This window comes from Patagioenas fasciata, chromosome Z (assembly GCF_037038585.1).
Source record: "Patagioenas fasciata isolate bPatFas1 chromosome Z, bPatFas1.hap1, whole genome shotgun sequence".
Taxonomy (NCBI): domain Eukaryota; kingdom Metazoa; phylum Chordata; class Aves; order Columbiformes; family Columbidae; genus Patagioenas; species Patagioenas fasciata.
Genome location: NC_092560.1, coordinates 54,695,021 through 54,714,231, shown reverse-complemented (window position 1 = coordinate 54,714,231; position 19,211 = coordinate 54,695,021). Strand labels below are relative to the sequence as shown.

The window sequence follows — 19,211 nt, the reverse complement described above, 5'->3', positions numbered from 1 at the left end:
ACGACAGACAAAACTTAAATTTGAAAAACAGAACCAAGAAGAAATAAGAAAATCAGCTTTTAAAATCAGATTTCCAGGCAGCCTATGCAGCACACTATAGAAAAAGTTACTAACACCACGTGTTAAGCATTTGCTGCAGATTGCCCACTGCCTTAAAGTTGCACGTCTTTGCCACTTAGTTCTGCAAACTACCACATCACCTTCGCCAAACAGCAAAATGCTTCCTTGTGGCCTTTGTTGACACTACCCACTGCAGATGCTGGGAGGAAAAGCCCCCTCACTCTTTGCCTGGCTCCCACCCTTGCAGGAAGAAGGTTTTTCTTGCTTGTCACTGCTGCTGTTACTTTCCTCCCCTTAAATCACCAGACTGTATTGCAGGATTGGAAACTGCTGCACTCACACTTTTAAACTTCGCCCTCACAGGGTCTCCTGTGCCCTGTATCTCCTGGTCTGCATGTAACACAGTACCATACACTGCCCCACTGTGCAGACTCCTCGAGACACCCTCCTCCTCCTCTCAGAAAACAAGGAGCGAGGGTACCAGGTGAAGAGCAGAGAAGATGTTGCCACGCTGAATTGCACCAGGAAACTGATGTGACCACAGAGTCACATGCACCACACGCCACTTCTTTCTTTGGAGGGTAATTTACTTCTCCTCCGCCTGAAAGAGGCTGTTGCACCTCTGTCCAGACTCACCTGCTCCACCAGGCTAAAGGGCATGCACCCACTTCTGATTACTCATTTACTCTGGTAATTACTCTGTTCACTTACGGCTAATGATAAGGGTTTAGCCAGCCTGTTTTACATAAGGCACATGCTAAATATTATCGCTCTCCCCTTGTTTTCTTATAGCAAAGCATGTCCTTGCTGATGCAATGGAGTAACAGGCCAACTCAGTTCAGCTGCTGGATACGATCAGGTTTCCTTGAAGTTCCTTTGATAAAGGTGACTTGTGGCATAAATTTTTAAACCATAAACAGAACTACGGACTTATGTTACTGCTACAAAATTAAAGGGAGTGAAGTAGAGAAGGGAGAGGATGAGGCCAGAATCCAAACTGTTGCATAAGTGTGTAATTGTGGAAAGAGTACAGAAAATGACGGAAAAATAAGAAAAAATAACTTATTTCAGTAGTTTTCCTGTGAAACCAAGGATTAAAATAATCTTACAATAGCTGAGGAAGAAAAGACAGAGGCTGCAACAGGTAGCCTGGAAACTTGAGCCAGGAAGGCACATTAGAGAGCACACTGGGCTTTCTCAGCTGTCTGAACATTACAACTCATCCAACATCCTTTGAGGACTGATCAACAGAGAAAACGACTCAAAAATCTGGGGTCCAAATTTCCTCCGCTGTTGCAACCGAGGAAGACCCCGAGTACAGCCAAGTAAAAGGAAGCACATCAGGAATATGCAGTTCCTAACCCCCTGTGTTGGGTACCAGGTGTTGTGCAAAATTGGTACTGTGAGGTAGAAGCCTCCTCAGATCATGAACATCATGTCTGACTAAAACGGATGGATGGAATTGGGTTCATCCGAATTATAGCACTGAATTGCTTGGTTTAAAAAGGTTTATTTAAACAAAGTAGGTACATTTCACAGAAATGGTTATAAAATGCATAGCATATTATAAACAATACTGTTACTTTATAGATACTAGTTGTTATTATGTTAAATATTGCTTTTTTAAAACTAACCAGAAATGAGAAAGCTAAAATCCCCATATAGCCCATCTTAGGCACTGTGAAAACAATAGTATGATATAACAAAGGAGTCCACTTTTTCATTCACTCCACTGATTGATTGCTGCATTATTAATTCACAAGTTTCCATTATATGGAAAGATCTGGTCTCTGGAGTCACATACCAAGACAAGACTTCCATCAACTTGAACACAAATTGTGCCTCCTCAGCCAACCAAAACCCCATGCAACTCCAAGAAAAGGCGACTGAGGGTCTTAACGTCAATTAACTTAATGGACAGAGACCATATGAGTGGACAAAAAACCTAGCAGTTCAAAGTTGTGCAGACATGTCACCCTTACTGCTATTCATAAGCAACTTGATTGTAAGTTGGTGAGTTCATTCATATTTCAAGCTTGGCTTCAATGGAAACTGGATGCCCTGTAGAAACAGATCTTACCCTCAGCGGTGATGCAATGCCACAGAAAGTAGAATTGAGCCTTTTTACAGCACCTGAGAACTGAGCACAACTCAAACATTCAAAACTTCACATAACCAAATCCAGAAGTGCCTGTTTTCCGATCTTTGGGATACTAGGGCACGACGAAGTAAAAATGAAGAGCACAGCACCAATCCATAGCCATAGCTGAGACAGATATTAGCTCATTCACACAACACTTCAGCACATGAGTCATGACTGAAATTCTTCCCATTCACGCTTCAGTGACAACATGAAGAAAGCAAATGCTGAGGTAAAAGGAGTTGCACAAGGTTTGCACTGCTGTAAAAGCAAGGCTAGAATCCATTAATTCACACTCAGCAGAGAAGGAAAAATCCCCTTATTTTCAAAACATATAGATACATATAGATCAAAAGATATGTTTTCAAAACATATAGACACATGCTCAAGAATAAACTTTCTGTATTTTGACATGAGCTTTACAGTAGTTTAAGCTTGGCCTGGACTAAAGAAGCTTGAACTCTGGCCAGCAGAGCTCCTTTGGAACTGTTTCTCAAGAGAGAAGAATGAGGTCTAAAGCAGTCCCAGAACATCGACGTTTCATTCACCATCTTCAAGTAGTTTTTGTAAGTTGTCCTGTATCTTAGAAAAAGAGAGAAAAATAATTGAGTTGCAGGAAGTGTTACACTGCATTTAAAACAAAAAATCAAGACATACTCTTCAACATACTCTTTGTGTGCATAGTAATTCTGTCACAACTATTCATACCAATGACATTCACGTTAAATGCCTTCTGCACTAGAGTCAAAGGAAACATCTGGATACAATCAGCCAGCAGCACATCTAGCTTCTGTACTATGAGTAACTGCTGCAGTTTCCTCCTGTAGATGCTCTCCTATATTGGGTATGAGAAAATAAGACACACACAAAAAAAAAAAAAACTAGAAAGAAAGAGACAAGGAACCCAATTATTTTGAACTTGATCAAAATCGAGTAAAAGCCTCAAAGTTGCAGCTCCCAGGTTTAGGTGGATAATTCAAATATTTTTATCAGCTTCAGCTTACATATGTACAGCAAAATAAGGTCTTCTAATCATTAGCAGACATGTCCCATTTGCCAGATTTAACATACTGATTGTGGGTTATCTTCCCTTAGTTGCACTGAAGGCAAAGTCAGCCAGTTACATCCTCAAGGATGACTTGCACAGACCTGTTTTACACAGCCTATTTATCCACCTTTCATCTCCTTGTCCTTAAAAACAGAAAGTGAGGAATATAGTGGGTCACATCCCCTGGCACACTTAGTAACTAGCAGTCACTGGCTACAGAAGCTTTAGTCATAGCTATTTTCAGGCTTTAGTTTGAGGGGTCATTGTACTTCCTGTTCAAGGATACAATTTCTTAATCTTGTCCCATTATTTCTAGTCCAGATGCACACCTTTTTCAAGAGATGCATTTTGGGTAAAGGAAAACAGTAAGAAGCACCTAATTTTGTAAGAGTCACTTAACAAAGGAATTTCCTTTCAATGAGCTACATTAGAATAAGGGAATCAGTAACATTAGGTCATGTTTTCCCTCCCTCAATTTAATGCTTCATCCTCTGATAGACATGGTGCATTTTAACAACCTGTTAAATACACTTAAATGCCAAAGCAAAATTCTGATAAGCCATAGTAATTCCTTGGTGCCAAGTGTAAAGCAGAGCTTGCAAAAATCATAAGGTGACACTGAAAAAGGCATTGCAACATACTCTTGCACTGAACATTTTTAAACTGGAGAGTAGTTTTTAACCTAGATAATTTCTGTGCTCTAGTTTACCGTGCTGCGGTCACACTGGAAGCAAGGGAAGAGGTGAGAAGTTACACTGGAACTTTTATGCTTCCTTAGCAGCTGAAGCCAGCTGCAGCCGGTTGCCAGCACTTTCAACTACGGCATATGAAACAGTTAAGCAACTGCAGTAACTCTGCTCAGAGAACATACAGCTCTTCGATTTCTGCCAGTTTTGCAGTACAAGAGTAGGGTCAAAGATCCTGTTCTAAACACTTCTCGTCTAGATTAGAGAGGACCGGGATGTGGCCATGTGCAGCTGCAGGTGATACTCATTTAACTTGTATGCACAGCAGCGATTGTGTCTTGAGTGACTGGAAAATACAATGTAAGACTTTAAGGATCCAATCCTGTAGACAGTAACTGAAAAAAAAGCACACAACTTAAGACTCTAATTCAGGACAGAGGGCCATTTCTCTGGGAATAGCTGAATGATCTGATCATCCATCCACCTTTTGCTGTGACTCCAAGCAGACTATATAAGGGAGTGGGAAAGTGCCTCCTGCTGCTGCAAAGGGCTGCCTGGCTGGCTTCCCACTGAAAGGAAATGAGGTCTCCCATGAACCATCTTGCCAGCCTGTTTCAGGGAACTGGAAAGCAGTAACCTCTTAAATTACCTAATTTGGCTAAAGATTCTATCAGGTAATCACCTGGTGAGCATTTTCCCCTTGCATTCATATTATTATCCACAGAACACAGAGGGGTTATGCTAGCATTACTCTAGACTTCCACAGTCAAGGAGGTGGAGATGTAGGGGGGGAAACCTCTTTTTGGCAGTCTTTCTAAAACCTATGCCACACAGGCAAACAGTGATATTATATAATCTTAGCTTTATGCTATTTGAGAAACTGGCCTGGGGAAAAAAAAAAAAAAGGTGTTGCAAGACCTTGACAGGCACCCAGTTTTAGAAACAGAGGCAAAAATATTGCATGTGACTTAAGCACAAAGGAATTCAAGCAACTTTCGTTTTCACTTCACGGATACTTTTTTCCATGCTTGGGCAGTAAATGTGTTCACAACACATAACATTACATACACCTGTACTGGGTGCAGGTGTCAAGGTTTGGGGGCAGGGGTGGGACAGGGGGCTGCAGGGGCAGCTGTTGTGTCCCTGTGCAGGACACAGCCATTACAGAAGACCCCAAAGGACCCACCACAGGGCACAGCCAAGTCCCCCAGCCACACCAGTGGTGAACCCTCTGGGAGGGTGTATCTAAGAACAGTGAAAAACACCAAACAGAGAGAGGAGGAGAGTAAGAGGGTGAGAAACAACAGAAGGAACATCAAGGTCTGAAAAGGAGGAGGGGGAAAAGGTGCTCTGTGGCAGAGAAGATGTCCACACCACAGACCATGGAGAACCCATGTCAGAGCAGGTGGTTATTTCCTGAAGAATCGGAGCCCTTAAAGGAGCACTTGTTGCAGCAAGGGGTAAATGGGGGAAGAAATGATCAGAGGGAAAGTTGTTATGTACTGACTATAAGCCCCCCCCCAGTTGCACTTGGAGGCCAGGGAGTGGCATAAGGAGTCAGAAACAAAGGAGTGAAGTTGAGCCTGGGACAGGGGCAGGAAACATTTTGTTGTATCATTTGTCCTTGTTTCTCACTAACCAAGCCTATTTTAACTGCCACTATATTTAAGTGTTTTTCCCCAGGTGAAGTCTGGTTTGCCTGCAACAGTAACTGGTAAGCAACCTCCCTGTCTTTATCTTGACCCACAAACTTTCTCATCCTATTTTCTCCCCCTGCCCTGGTAGGAAGGGGGACTGGGAGAGCAGCTGTGTGGGCATCTGACTACTGGCCAAGGTTAGCCTACCACAACACCTAAAGTGGAAACAAGGTCTGCACACCTGCTCTTGTTTTGCACAGGTTTCCAATTTCAGTCAGCAAGTACATTTAGCTTTGCAATTAGAGAGTGGTAAAAAGTAAATGTCAGGTATAGGGAATTACACAACTGGTGCAGCAATATTTGTGTTACTAAAGTGAAACAGGCAGATTCCAGACACTTCACATGAAGAGGCTGACTACATATGTAAGTCAGCACTGTTTTTCTTAATCAAAAAATCAAAACTCAAAAGTCTCAGAAAAGTTCATCAAATAGTAATAAAGGTTAAGTTCAGAATCCTTAGTTTTGATGGGGGAAAAAAAAAAAAAAAAAGAGTTCTTACACGCAGTAATCACCCCTGAAGTATCTAGTTTATTAGTACTTCTGATTGTAAGCCTCAGCTCAAGACAAAATATTTGCACATATCAATGCTTGCACTTGGGCTAATTTATAGTCCAAAAAGCAGTCCTTTGTCTAGGAAAACATGCCAGCTCCTGGTATCAAATCTAGGGGGTAACTTGGCACTTTTCAAAATAACAGACCACAGAAATTCAGCAACAACCTGGTTAGTGTATCAGCATTTGCATTATATCACAAGAAGTTACCTTTTCCAATTTTATAAGATTAGCAGTTAACTCATCACAAAGGGCATCAGCATTAATTTGCAGATGAGATCCCATGCCTTGGCGCACTGGATGTCTGTCAAACAGAATGAAGAAGTGTGACAGAAGCAAAATAGGGGAAAACAGAACTGAGAGATACATGCAGATAGGAATACAGTGGTGACACTGTGAACTGTACTTGTTTACAGAAACAAAGGCCTGAGTTGTTTCTGCAGTCTTGGGTACATTCTTTATGTGGTCTTATTCTCCAGAATGTTGGATGGAAAACTTTACAGCTATTTCCACTGGAAGCAAGTTGAAAAGTTGCATAAGTTCCTTGTTCTGTGACTTGGAGGAAATAAAAAATCCCAAACCCTTGTTATTGTAGAATTGTACAATAGATCATCCTGCATCTTGTACCATTTGGGATCAGAGCAACAGAAAACAGGACTTTCTTGTGTAAGAGTGCTTCAGAAGAGGGACATAGCGTCCTGCTAATAAAAACATGTCAAAAGTGGGGAAAATGGCTTTTGATATTGCCTACTATTAGAGGTAGGTTTACCCCTTTCCTTGCACTATTGGTAAAATAAAAATGCAAGCCATTTTCTTCCTGTTCATTTCTTATCAACAACCTAGCTCAGTCTTCTGACACAAGCATAGAAGTCCTGCTGCCTTCCACAGAAGACAGCTGAGAGCAGCTGGGTCCTAAGGAGCACAGTCATTGTTCAGTATGACCTCAAGCACATTGTCAGAATGACCTGTTTGACATGGACAGGTCATCAGAGAAAGCTGAATCAACAAGCACGCTTATTCAAGAGCTTGCTACAGGTCTGAAACACTTTTCAGACAGTTTCACCCAGTGTGGGAATAGCTCTGTCTTGAATTTTGTTTGTCCTGTTTTTCCGATGGTGCTTCTCCAGCTGTCAGCATTCCCACCCATACTGCATGTGGCTGCTTGTTGTGCACTGACATTTATAAACAACTTTTGAAGCCATGTTTTTCGGAGCAGCTCAAGAAGAAATCACTTATAAGGAGAGAAAAGTTAATGCAAAATTTAATGCTAAATAAACTGATCAGTATTCTCAGCGGTACCTAGTTAACTGCCTTCTGGAGCAGGAAGCTGATAAAACCTCCAGGAGCATATTGCTGTGATGTATGCCTCTGCAATGCCTCTCCATTTGTTGTCTGTGTATTTCCTATCCATGCAGCATGGAGATTAAAAAAAAACGCAGGGGCAGATGACATCCATGACTCTAACTATAAAATGCGCTAAGGAACTATGGCCTGTTTCCCTATATTCTTTTCAAATACACAAAAGAACTTCCCTTGGTATGTCTGGATTTATTTTTTTTTTCTGCTTTGTTTTGTAGTGTGTTTTAAAATCTTATTTTAGCAAGACAGGGTATCAGTTTCTAAAGAGAATATAGGCAGCCCAAAGCTTTAGAAAACATAACAGCAAGTCAGATGTATTCACCTAAAGATTATAAAGAACCGTCTTTCATCTCAGGCTAATCAAATGACATTAAGGCTGAAGTTATACCTTTTCTACAGAATCATTGCTCTGGAAAGGAATTGCTCAGTTCAGCAGTTTACACTGAAGTTGCAGCTACCTGAAACATTCTCAAGACAGTAGTACACCATAATATATCACATTTGTACTAAAAGTCTTAAACAGAAAGCGGTGAGATGAGGCTAGTACAACTACAAGAACTACAGGACATGAAAGTATCACAAAGGCAGTACAGTATCTCAGTGCTTTCTAAGAAAATAGATAAACATGATGGATACTGGAAAAAGATTTTAAACCCCTTAAATTTTACAGAGTGTATCTTACGCCTTAATATGTGAACCAAAGGATGTGATGGAAACAAGACGTTCCTCCAGGACACTGATTTTATATCTCATGTAGAACGTAGAAAAGATTAATACACAAACACTGTAAGAAAGAAAAATAAGGTATGTCAGTTAATGGAAACTTTAGAGATATGTGGCAAATTTAATGTTAAAAGCCTTAAATTGTTACTTGTACATGTTGACCAGTAAAGGTATCATTCTTAGAAACACCTCAGGAATACTCAGCAGTGGCATTAAGACAGTTATGAAAATCTCAGCCTTGAGTATAGCTTTGCTAAGTCACATGTAAAATTAACTTGCAAGTAGTTAAACTCTTTTAACATTCCTGAACCAAAAGACCCTTTGCTTTTAAAAGCAAAAGACCTGTAAAGTAAGCCTGCCCCAGTATTTCTACTTCTGAAAAGCATAAAAGCCGCAATTATTAATCTATGTAAGCATAAGAAAATCTTAGTATTTTGAAAATCTTGGTATTAATTGCTAACTTACAGAATTGCGTAAAATATAAGTACATGGTTGAGAGATAAGAGCTTCTGAGACTTCACTTTGTGGAAGAACCTGAAGGTTTTAGAATGGCCTGCAAGGAAAAGCACCAAATGTTACTTTTATCAAAGCACACCATGGCACACAAATCGTGTTTTGAAGCATGCAACAGATAATATGAACAGAGGGATAAACAAGAAAAAGATCTTTCAAACTAGATGAACTGACGTAAGTATGCAAACTTATGTCAACTAACTCCAGCTGAAGATCTGCCCTTGACTCCTTACCATTTCGAGGACTGTTTTGCGCTTTTCCATCGGGTACATGTTTATTGTGTACATCTGAACAGACAGACTTTGCATCAGTCTTGGAAACTTTTAGGTGAGTCTGTGTCTCAACAAGATGATAATCTGTCAAAAGCAAGATTTTTAATAAAGCTGAACTATGAAGTCAAAGGAAGCTCTTGGTAGCTTAAGATAGTTAAGGAGGAGGGGAAGAGGAGAATTTTAAAAGGTGAATTTCTGGACTTGGACAGAAAGCAGCAGCTGGTTTAGTAGCCTTAAAACAGTTTGCACAGTAACTCCGCATCATCGGGAAATATAAAGAAGCACTTGGACTGGAAGAGGATGATTTATTCTGCACTTACGTTCCCAGATAATTTGAAAGATGGCAACCTGTGCAAACTTCGAAGGTTATCACTCAGTTTCCAGTCACAAGATTATATAGACACAAAATACATCTCTCTAAAGGGCCGAATATGCTGATGATTCCAAATTACTTTAATAGCAACATCAAATTGAGAAATGGCATTGATACATTAAAGAAAATACTGTAGCTCCATTTCCTGACTGTTCTTTAAATTCAGATGATGTCTTGAAAGGAGTGGGACAGAAATATCCAGTCACACTCAGTTTTGTTCATGTTTTACTTTCACATCTTGGACTGCTCTAATAATGCACAAGAAATGGAACGACAAGTGACAGATGTGTTTTACCCTACCCCTCCACTTATTTTTCTAAGGTGATTCTTTAACTGGATATTGGTTTTTAATTGTGAAAAGGAAAATGGATAGGTTTGAAGCAGTTATTACCTGTGAAGAAGTAAGAGAGTACGTTGTTATTCAGAAGCATTCATGTGGCAAGTGACGACACGTTAATTTAGTCACTGCTTCATGAACACCACCAAACAATTAAAAATACACATACAGAAAACATCAAAGACCAATGAAAGCAAACAGCCCCAAATCATACCACCGAACAAAAGACGAGTAGAAAAAAAGAAGATTAAATTAACAAGACAGAAAACTCTTATAAAGAAATGACAGTACTTCATTTAAAAGTAATGGTAAAAGTTTCTTATAATATATTTTAGAGTCAAGATGGAACCAGGAGTAATAATATACCAATGTATGGTTATGCTGTTAATATGTATTAATTGTACAGCAGAATAATACCCTAGGTTCTGCTAATAACATTCACCATTATCTACATAAAACTAGTTCTGCTGTTTCTACACAGCATTCCTGCTAATTAGGTGAAGAACTTGAGGCATATGAGACTACAAACAGTAGTGTTAAGAAAAAATAACTTTGGACAGTATCTTCAAATGTGTTAATAACTGCAAAGAGTAAAATGAGGGTTTAAAAAACAAAAGCTTTTTCACATGTTTTTGTGGTTTTTTTTGATGATCAAAAGCCACCACGGGGCAGAGCATTATTTGTATAGATCAGAAGTTACACTGTGTCTGAAATACTATAAAATATGGGGTTTTGTTTGTTTTTTCCCCCTTTTTTTTTATTTTTTTTTGGAAGGAGGAATACCTCCTGCATTGTACCTCTGCCAGCATAGCTGATGGGTGATGTAGGGAGCAGACAGCACATGGATAAGCAGCTGGAGGCACTAGTGACAAATCAGATCTGCTGCTGACCAAGTAACTGCCTGAGTCTGGAATGCAAAGGATTACAATAACAGAAACACAGCTATTGTGGCTTTGAGGAACACCTTAAAAACCATGGAATTCTCCAGGACTGTGGAGAATGCAGATTCCACATCAGAAGAGTATTGGAGAACCAAAACTGAGAGTTAAGCCCTTCTCATTTTCTTGGAGCCTCATGATCTCACGCACCTTGGAAGCATTCCAGCTCCGGGGTGTGTGAGCCTGTGCTGCTGGACTCTTCCATCTCTTGTCTCCGCTGCTGCACTATTCCATCTAAGTCAGAATAGTCTTCGTTGAAATCCTGACAGGGAGAAAAAGTCATGAGAAAGCTCAGGCCTGTTCTAAATCTAATCAATCTTATTTCCTGTGACCTCCCTCTAGAAACTGAACCAACAATTACAGATTTAAAACTGCTCAACCAGGAACAATCTCTGGTATCAAGATGTTGAGATCAAGTCAGCAAAATAAACCCTGTATGATCACTGGAACTGAAGCGTCATCCCCTGCCTTCATTTAAGTGAAGAGATTAAGTCTTTTAAGACTGTCAAGTTAGACAAACTCACAAGTCCAGGACAGGCATTACTAGAATTAGACTCTGGTCATCACATGTGGCTACAGAACTCTTTCAGACGTCTGAAATGCCTCACAGAGGCAACTAGAAACACTTCAAAAACTGTTTATGGCAGAGGAAGAGGCAACTTGAAGTCAGTACAGAGTTCTGTGAAATCTGACTGCTAACAAGAGATATGCAGAGCATGCAAACTTTGGAGTATATCCAAAGCACACACATGTATATATATATACTGCATGTGATCAGATCAACTTACATCTATGACAATCCTTCCCCATTGCTTCCTGATGTTAAAAAACCCACGGAAATTTTAGAAATAGATGTCACTATTTCCTTCAGTTGCCTTTCTTCAGACATTGTAAGCAGTACTTGCAATGAAAGGTGCCATGCCACGAAAGAACAAACATCTAAGCCATTTACCAAGGGCAGAGTTGTAGGATGATCAGCCCTGAAGCTGTTTTCTAGAGAAGAGGGATTTGGACTGTTGCCTGTGCTTGTATCCTGAAAGAAGCAGCAGTGTTAACAAGGAACACACTCAGGAACCGCCTAGCATTTAACAGTAGGAAAGCAGTAATAATGAACACAAAGCTATGTACTTCACTCCCATTAGTACTTACCTCAAGATGTCTACAGATAGATTTTAATAGCTTGTAAGTGGTATCTCTGGAGAGTAAGGAGACAAACATGTACTGAAAAACAGAAGTTTCAAAACTGTTTGAGAAAAAACATACAGTACAAGCTTCCTTTTATCAAAATGCAATTGACAGCTGGTTTTGCACATCAAGTAACTACTTTCAAGAACTTTAATAGAGCAGTAAAAATCCCCACCCCTTCTAACCCTGCAGCTAATCACAAGTAATACAGAACTTGTACATTAAAAGTTACCATGTTCTGCTGCAGGAACCCGAGCAGACTTCGCATACTATGTTTCACCCACCCCTTTAAAATAAAACAAACAAACAAACAAACAAACACATACAAAAAAACAGAACTCACTTTTTTTTTTTACAGTCTCCTGCATCCACAAAATATTTGTGCAATGAAAATGGACTGGTTCTAAAGCTGCTTGTAGGATAACCATATTTTCTACTGATCGATACAATTACTAGTCCGGAACATTACTGTAAGTATCTGTATTTTGTCATCTAAGGTATTGCTGGTCAGGTAAGAGACCCAAGTAAAAGAAACAGTACTCTCAAAGCTGCCACAACAGGGCACATAACTCCCTGTGCAGGCACTTCCTGACCCAGCTGTTCTGGTTCCCCCAGAGCCACCACACAGCAATCTTGGAGAATCTGGAATGATAGGTTACAAAGAACAGGTGGCAACCAGAGATTCTGTCTCTTATTTTCTTACCGAGTTCTACATAGCTTTGTTTACTGCAGATCCAAAGAGAAAATACAGGGAGAATAAAAATGGTCCTTGACAAGAGAGGAGACAGAAGATGACAAAATCATCTCTTAAGAAAACACATCCTCCAGGGTCCCAAGTTTAAATGCCCATATGCAACCAATTCCTATAGCTGTTTAAACAGCCACTCAGCACCTTCAAGGATCCCTCATATTACTACCAATAAGTAGGGAGACAAAAAAAAAGGGCAGAAAAAAAAGAAAAGCAGATGGAGTGCAATAGCTTTGCCCTCTACCAGTACTTACCCTATCTGTGACTGTTGCTATGATCAAAGCATTTGGCACAAGAAGAGCAGTTTTTGTTTTCTTCAAAAGTGTCACTGAGAGCACAGGTATACTAATCTGAAACAAGATCAGGGTAGCATTAAGAATCCTAATAGAAGCATACAAATCTGCATGCTCTCTCAGAAAGAGCCAATTTACCAGCTGTGATAAGCCAGACCTTCTACACTCTTCATATGAAGATTTCTCCATTATGTCTCTGATTACTAATGTCATGCAGAACAGATATGGTTTCAGATTATTACTATTTCTTAACTATTTTTACTTCTATTTTAATGAAATGCCAATCCAGGCTTTTGCTTGAGTCTTCCTTTCCTCATTTGTTCTGGCTCTGGCAAGGCTACAGTCTTAGTTCATTATATATCTGCAGAAGAAATCAGTCTTAAAACCAGGCTTCTTAGTTTAGAAACAAAACATTTCAGAACACATCAGACAAGAGAGGGTTGCTGAAGAATGAACAAAAGTATTCTCACCACTTATAGATCCTTCAGTTTGCAACAAGCAGCTGAGTAAACAACTCATCTTTTAGCAATGTTGAAAGATCCAATAACCACACACCTACTGACTTAAAACTGATTCTGGTGTGTGCCATCCAGACAGTCTACACTTACACTGAAAAGTTCTCAATTTTCCTTCCTGCTTTGTGTTTACATCCAACCCCATTAGCTTAATGCCTGTTCAGTTTCAGAGTACTTCAGATTCTGTATGGCCTCTTCTGGTAAACCCCATATTACGAAGGACTGAATACCAGGTTTGACTTTCAGTTGAAAAGCCCACAACTTAGCAAGTTAGTTAGACAAATACAATAATTCTGGATACATATGATTACAAGGCAGCTTCCGTTAAAAATGCCTTTGGCACACACTGTCACAACTATCTGAGAAATTTGGAAGCAAGATTCAAAATGTCTGAAGATTGTTCAACAAGTGATCACAGCATATGTCAGTGCAGAGGCAGAATGAATTTACTTCATGCACAGTTTCATAAAATCTTGTTAACTTTTGTTCAGAACAGCAACACGAAGTCATGAAACGAAAAATTCTGCCAGGTAACAAAAATGTACTTGTGTACGTTAGTCTGGGTACAAGATTGCCAGCCACTGTTCAAGAATGCCTAGTCAAGTATCCACTTGTCATCTATGGGCTAGAAACTTACTCTTTAGTTGGTACTCAGTTTAGTTAAAAAAGTGTGCTAGCAGACAAAACCAACACCACCACAAAACAAACCCTCCCCCCCCACCCCAACAAAACCAACCCCTCCGCTTCCCAAGCAAAAAACACCCAACCCAACATATATAATTTTAATTATTCTTAGTTCCAGGCCTGGGTCTAAGAATCTGTAAATCTGGGCATCATCTGTTCTACTGTTTTTTTAACATGTAAGCTTTATTTGTCCTGCTTCAGAAGCCATGGCTTTAGGCAATGGGTAATTAAACAGGTCCTCAACTATACCTTTTCTTAAACTAGATATTGCACAGTTCCACAAAATTTTTGCAACACTTAAATGCATCTTTATCTGGGAGTGGGGAGAGGGGAGCCAATATGATATGTGTTTGATAGGAAAACCACAGAATCCTCAGGTAGTCAGAATAGATTCTGCATCGTTTCTTTAAAAAAACCCAAACAAACAACAATCCAAACCAAAACAGAAGATTTTTCAGCAGAAATTCTGCTAATAGTAATGACAAAAAAGCAACTTAGAAGTTTTCTAATTGGTTCAGTTCACCTCAAAGAACCTTAGATCACAGATGTTAATGGCATTCTACTGCATGCTATTTTGACGGATAACATTACTGTAATCAAGTCTGAAGTGTACTTCAGCGGGATTAAGCACTTGCTAACTGCACTGTTAACACCGCATTAGATTAAAATGGTAAAGTCACTGCAAAGCACTTTATGTCTATCTGGAGTAATAACTATTTCAGGAAAAAGGTTTACCTGCAGGCAACTTGCAAAGTAACTAAAATGTAAAGACTCAAGGCCCATATATACAGGCAAAACAGAACTATCTGGAAAGGCAGGGATATGTTTCAAAGCCTATTCAATCCCACTGAAGCTTTTTTTTTTTTTTTTTTGTGTCTTTGCATAGTGTTTACCCTGAAGAATTAAAACCTCCTGACTTGAATGGCTACTCCTTCCAACAAAGCTTTCAATAGGAAAAAAAAAAAAAAAAAAAAAAAAAAAATCAATCTGCAGGTAGAAGAATTCATTTTGAAAAATTTATTACAACATGAAGGCCTGTTGTTTTTCACAATAAAACACTTTATCACTAAGCTTAAATTGTCTTACAAGTTTGAAGCAATGAAAGGTTTTATGTCTTGGAAACTTTGCCAGTGTATCTCACTGCTAGGAAGGTTCCCCTTCCTGTTAAACTTGATTTCCTGCTCCCCCTCCCATTACGTTGCTGTTCATTATATCCCTGATTTTCCTGCTTTTTCGTTCATGGCATCATAAAGCTCGTGCCTGCTGCACGTGACTGAACAAAGCTTTAAGCGTGTGTTGCAGGGGTAGGGGAAGACAGGTGGAAGTAAATGATCAAGCCTATCCTCTTCATTCTTCATTTTCCCTCCAACATATATTGAAAACAGTGACCCAAAATTGAATAATCTGGACTATCACTATAACCACATTTACAAACACTGTCCACTCTACCCTACCTTATAATATGTTTTCCCTTTTCATCATATTCACAAATACGTATATATTCCTGCATGTAAAACCTTGCTGACAGGGAGAATTTCCTAGTACTACATTATTACCATTCTGAGTATTTGTTTCCCAGGTCTTTCTAGTCTACTTGGTGGAGATCTGCTGGGTTTTTGTAGACATTTAGCTTAGCGTGGATTTAGAAAACTGTCCAGGGTTTGAAGTAGTCACACTTGTTCGTGATGAATGGGAGATTGGTAGTACAGCAGCTTCAATTTTTATGAAGCTAATTGTCAAGACAGCTGTTACTAATTATGAATGACAGTATCCAACAATTTGTTATCTTTGGTTTCCTTGTTCGTGTCATCATGGCTTTCACCGGCATACATACCATTCACTTTAACGTACTACTATCACTAACAGAATCCACTACCTAGGAATTAAAAATAACTCAGTTTCTTGGGCCAAGCAGTAAAACACAATAACCCATACCAGCCACTATGAACAATATGTTGTTAATAATATTAGGCATTCTTTAAACCTATTCCAGCTTCTTAAAAGCCATTTAAAAGACAGACAGTGTTTCATCAAAATGGTTGACAGCAGAAAAATAAGATACTGTCAACTCCTAAACTGGTTTCAGCACCCAATTCACTGACAAAGAGCCTTGATCTAACCAGGAACTTTGTTCAAGGAAGTACTTGAGAAAGAAGCCAAAGAAATCCCCACAGTAAATCAAGCTGTTTCCCAATAAAAACTCAAAACCAAAGCTGAGTTTATGTAAACAAAGAAAACCACTCCAAAAGCTTGGAATCAACAGAACCAGAACACAAATCTTCTTGGCAAGGCTTTATTTTTATCTGTATGTGTATCGTTCGCCACAGGGGGCTGAAGAGTTAGGTGAGTCATATCTGCACAGAGTAAATGATGATCTTGTAATTTAGCATCTTCCCAACTGTTCATGTCCCATTTCTGCTCTTCATACTAGGCTTACAAGTAAAAATCTAGCAAACTGTTTTTAATTTCCCCATTCTCTGTTTATGCAGAACACAAGGAGTGCTAGAAGAATCCCTCAAAGACCTTTGCCATTCAACTCAGAAGCCAGTTTTAGTTCTTCCTCTTTAACTCTCTCAATACATTTGATCTTCCTCTCTGGTTCCTCAACTACAGTCTTGTGGTCCTTATACTGTTCAGCCTTCTTTCCTCCTCCTCCTTTCCATACTTAATTCAAGAGAATAATTTTTTACAGTTTGTGCTACATGGGCTTGGCAATGTCCTCACCACTGCACGACAGGTCCTTTTATCTATTTTTTTTCAGACAGGAAGTCCTTAAGAGAGAAACGTAGTTAATAATAATAATAATAATAATAATAATAATAATAATAATAATAATAATAATAATAATAATAATGCTCCAGTTCTAGAGTGACTTTTGGGCATTGTTTCTGAATATTGATTGTATTCAATAACACCTGGAAGTATAACAATTAATAGTATTATAGCCTAATAATGTGAACTTCTGGTGATGAATAAATTGTTTAGGAATGGCATTACTGTTCTGTACACAAAGATTTTACTAACCTTAGTGTCTTTACCAAAAACCTTGGAATGGAAGCAAATCCAGTTTTCAGAAAGGAATAACTTTCCTTGGTACAGAATTTCTTTCTGCAGAGCACAGGTAAAACCTGTAACAGATAGATACTCTATAAAGGTAACCAGAACCCAAGCCAACTGTTATCAGTTTGTCTTCTGTTTTGCTCTTTTTTCAAAACCATAATGTTTCAGTTTATACGTTTTGACAAATATCATCAAACTCTGAAATGTTCAACAAGTTTAACTAATACTAATGAGCTCAGAAGATTTCACAGGCCTAAGTTTAGACTCAAAATATCTGAAGGACAAAGACTGAAATGCATAATAACATGAAAGTGGTTCCCAGAAGCCAAGAATCCTTTCCGAGAGAGTACCACCTAGCTTCCTATAAACTTTTTGACTAGCTTTCAGGTAACTATGTTATGTAAATGTAAAGAGCTTAATTAAAGGTTTCAGCTTTAAACTTTAAGCTCTATAGCAGTTGTCTGGACTAGGTGACCAACACAGGTACAACACATAAAGCAATACTGCTTTTACTTCACAGCCATCGAGCAAACCATTTCTTACTCATGAACTGCATTCCTTGTATTCCTTTCAAGAAACATTTGTTATATATACCTAAGTAGAACTCACTTGTTATAGCTACCACAGAGAACAGTAGAATGTTTAAACATTTGAAGTTTTTCTCCTACCAGTATTTTTAAATCTTACAGTATTACCAACAGAAAAACCTCAAGCTAGTTACTTGACCAGTGCTGTCCCAGTTAAGTAGTGCTTTCAGTAAGGAAGCTTCAGTACCAAAAAAATGTTTAGGTTACTCTGCTAAGAAGTGCAAAGGGGGCTACAATTCCCAAAGATGTCCAATATCTGAAGACTTCAGTCTTGCAAGATTATAACAAAAACCACCCACTGCATGCAGATGAAGGCCATATAGCTCCAGGTAGCTGGGGTTCAAGGTTTTTAAAATTTAGATGGTCCCTCTTGCATAACACCACGGTTGGCAGGTAACAACATTATCTTAGACCAACAGCTAGCAATGACAGCAGGGTTAATACTTACTTTGTTTTAGTGGCTCATCAATAGGAACATCTAGAAACAGCTTATGAAAGTGTGCATTTGCCTTCAGCTAAAAAACAAAAGCCCCACACCCAGAGACACATACCTTATTAGATATTATTGCAATCAAGTGACCCATTCCACTGACTGTCCTCCCAAAACCTTCTCATTTTGCCCACCTGATTTATAAAAAATCCTAATTTTTGCTATGTGGCTATTAAGTCTGTATCCTGCTTCACCCAGACTCTGACACACTGATGAAAAAGGAATCCATGTCCTCATACAACCATGAACTATAATATTGCTAAACAAGGGGGTTCTCATGGTAGTTATGTATTTACTTGTACTATATATAAACAAACAAGTCCAACCTCTGCTCTACCTGATTTGAGGCATGTTTTTTCCTTTCAATCTTGGGGTCACTCTTGATATCCATCGTCAGGAGTGGACCATCTGTGCTGCTCTTTGTCCTGAAGATTAAAAAAGGCATCCCATATAAGCCTGGCCTCAATTCATTAGTCTTAGTAACATCAACAGGAGTGCTTTTCCATGAAACATCTTAATACTTTAATAATAGTTACCTGATTCATCAAGGATTATGCAGCAATAAAGAGGAGTATATCTTATTCTTAAATCATGCCAGCCCTCACTGAGTATCTTCTTTTAATTTAGAAGGAATATTCTAAATTACTAGTTGTAAGGAAGTGAAAAAAAGTTGAAGACATTCTTACACCTTAATGAATTATCACAGTGCTTAGTTCCATGTTCATTTTGTTTCTGGGTAACATACGAAATACTAACATTAAATATGTTACTTACTAGTGCGAGATAAAATAAAACTCAGTGGCTGAGAGTGCAAGGTAGTGTTCTGAAAGCTACAAACTTGTACTAAAAAATGGGAGTTCATTTGGAAAGTGCAACAGAGAAGACACATAGGTGCACATGTCAGAGGATGGCTAAGAACTGTGTAGTCTAATGAAATCATTAAGATAGTCAG

General features: G+C 39.0%; 1 protein-coding gene across 5 annotated transcripts in view; it reads right to left on the bottom strand.

Moving 5' to 3' along the window:
* Window positions 1–1,554: 1,554 nt before the first annotated feature.
* Window positions 1,555–19,211, bottom strand: part of GRAMD2B (GRAM domain containing 2B) — a 44,863-nt gene continuing 27,206 nt past the window's right edge. For 4 of the 5 annotated variants that reach the window (XM_065861556.2, XM_065861557.2, XM_071801970.1 and 1 more), the window contains exons 3-14: window positions 18,597–18,684; window positions 18,218–18,284; window positions 17,147–17,250; window positions 12,885–12,980; window positions 11,847–11,918; window positions 11,650–11,730; window positions 10,848–10,959; window positions 9,011–9,133; window positions 8,730–8,817; window positions 8,224–8,325; window positions 6,393–6,486; window positions 1,555–2,782 (exon numbers count right to left, since the gene is read on the bottom strand). In XM_065861556.2, the coding sequence (XP_065717628.1) occupies window positions 2,741–2,782; window positions 6,393–6,486; window positions 8,224–8,325; window positions 8,730–8,817; window positions 9,011–9,133; window positions 10,848–10,959; window positions 11,650–11,730; window positions 11,847–11,918; window positions 12,885–12,980; window positions 17,147–17,250; window positions 18,218–18,284; window positions 18,597–18,684 (1,069 nt within the window). In that variant the 3' untranslated portion in view covers window positions 1,555–2,740. Of the gene's footprint in view, window positions 2,783–2,908; window positions 6,487–8,223; window positions 8,326–8,729; window positions 8,818–9,010; window positions 9,134–10,847; window positions 10,960–11,649; window positions 11,731–11,846; window positions 11,919–12,884; window positions 12,981–17,146; window positions 17,251–18,217; window positions 18,285–18,596; window positions 18,685–19,211 lie in introns of all 5 variants that reach the window. The other variant, XR_011736393.1, reaches the window with a different exon arrangement.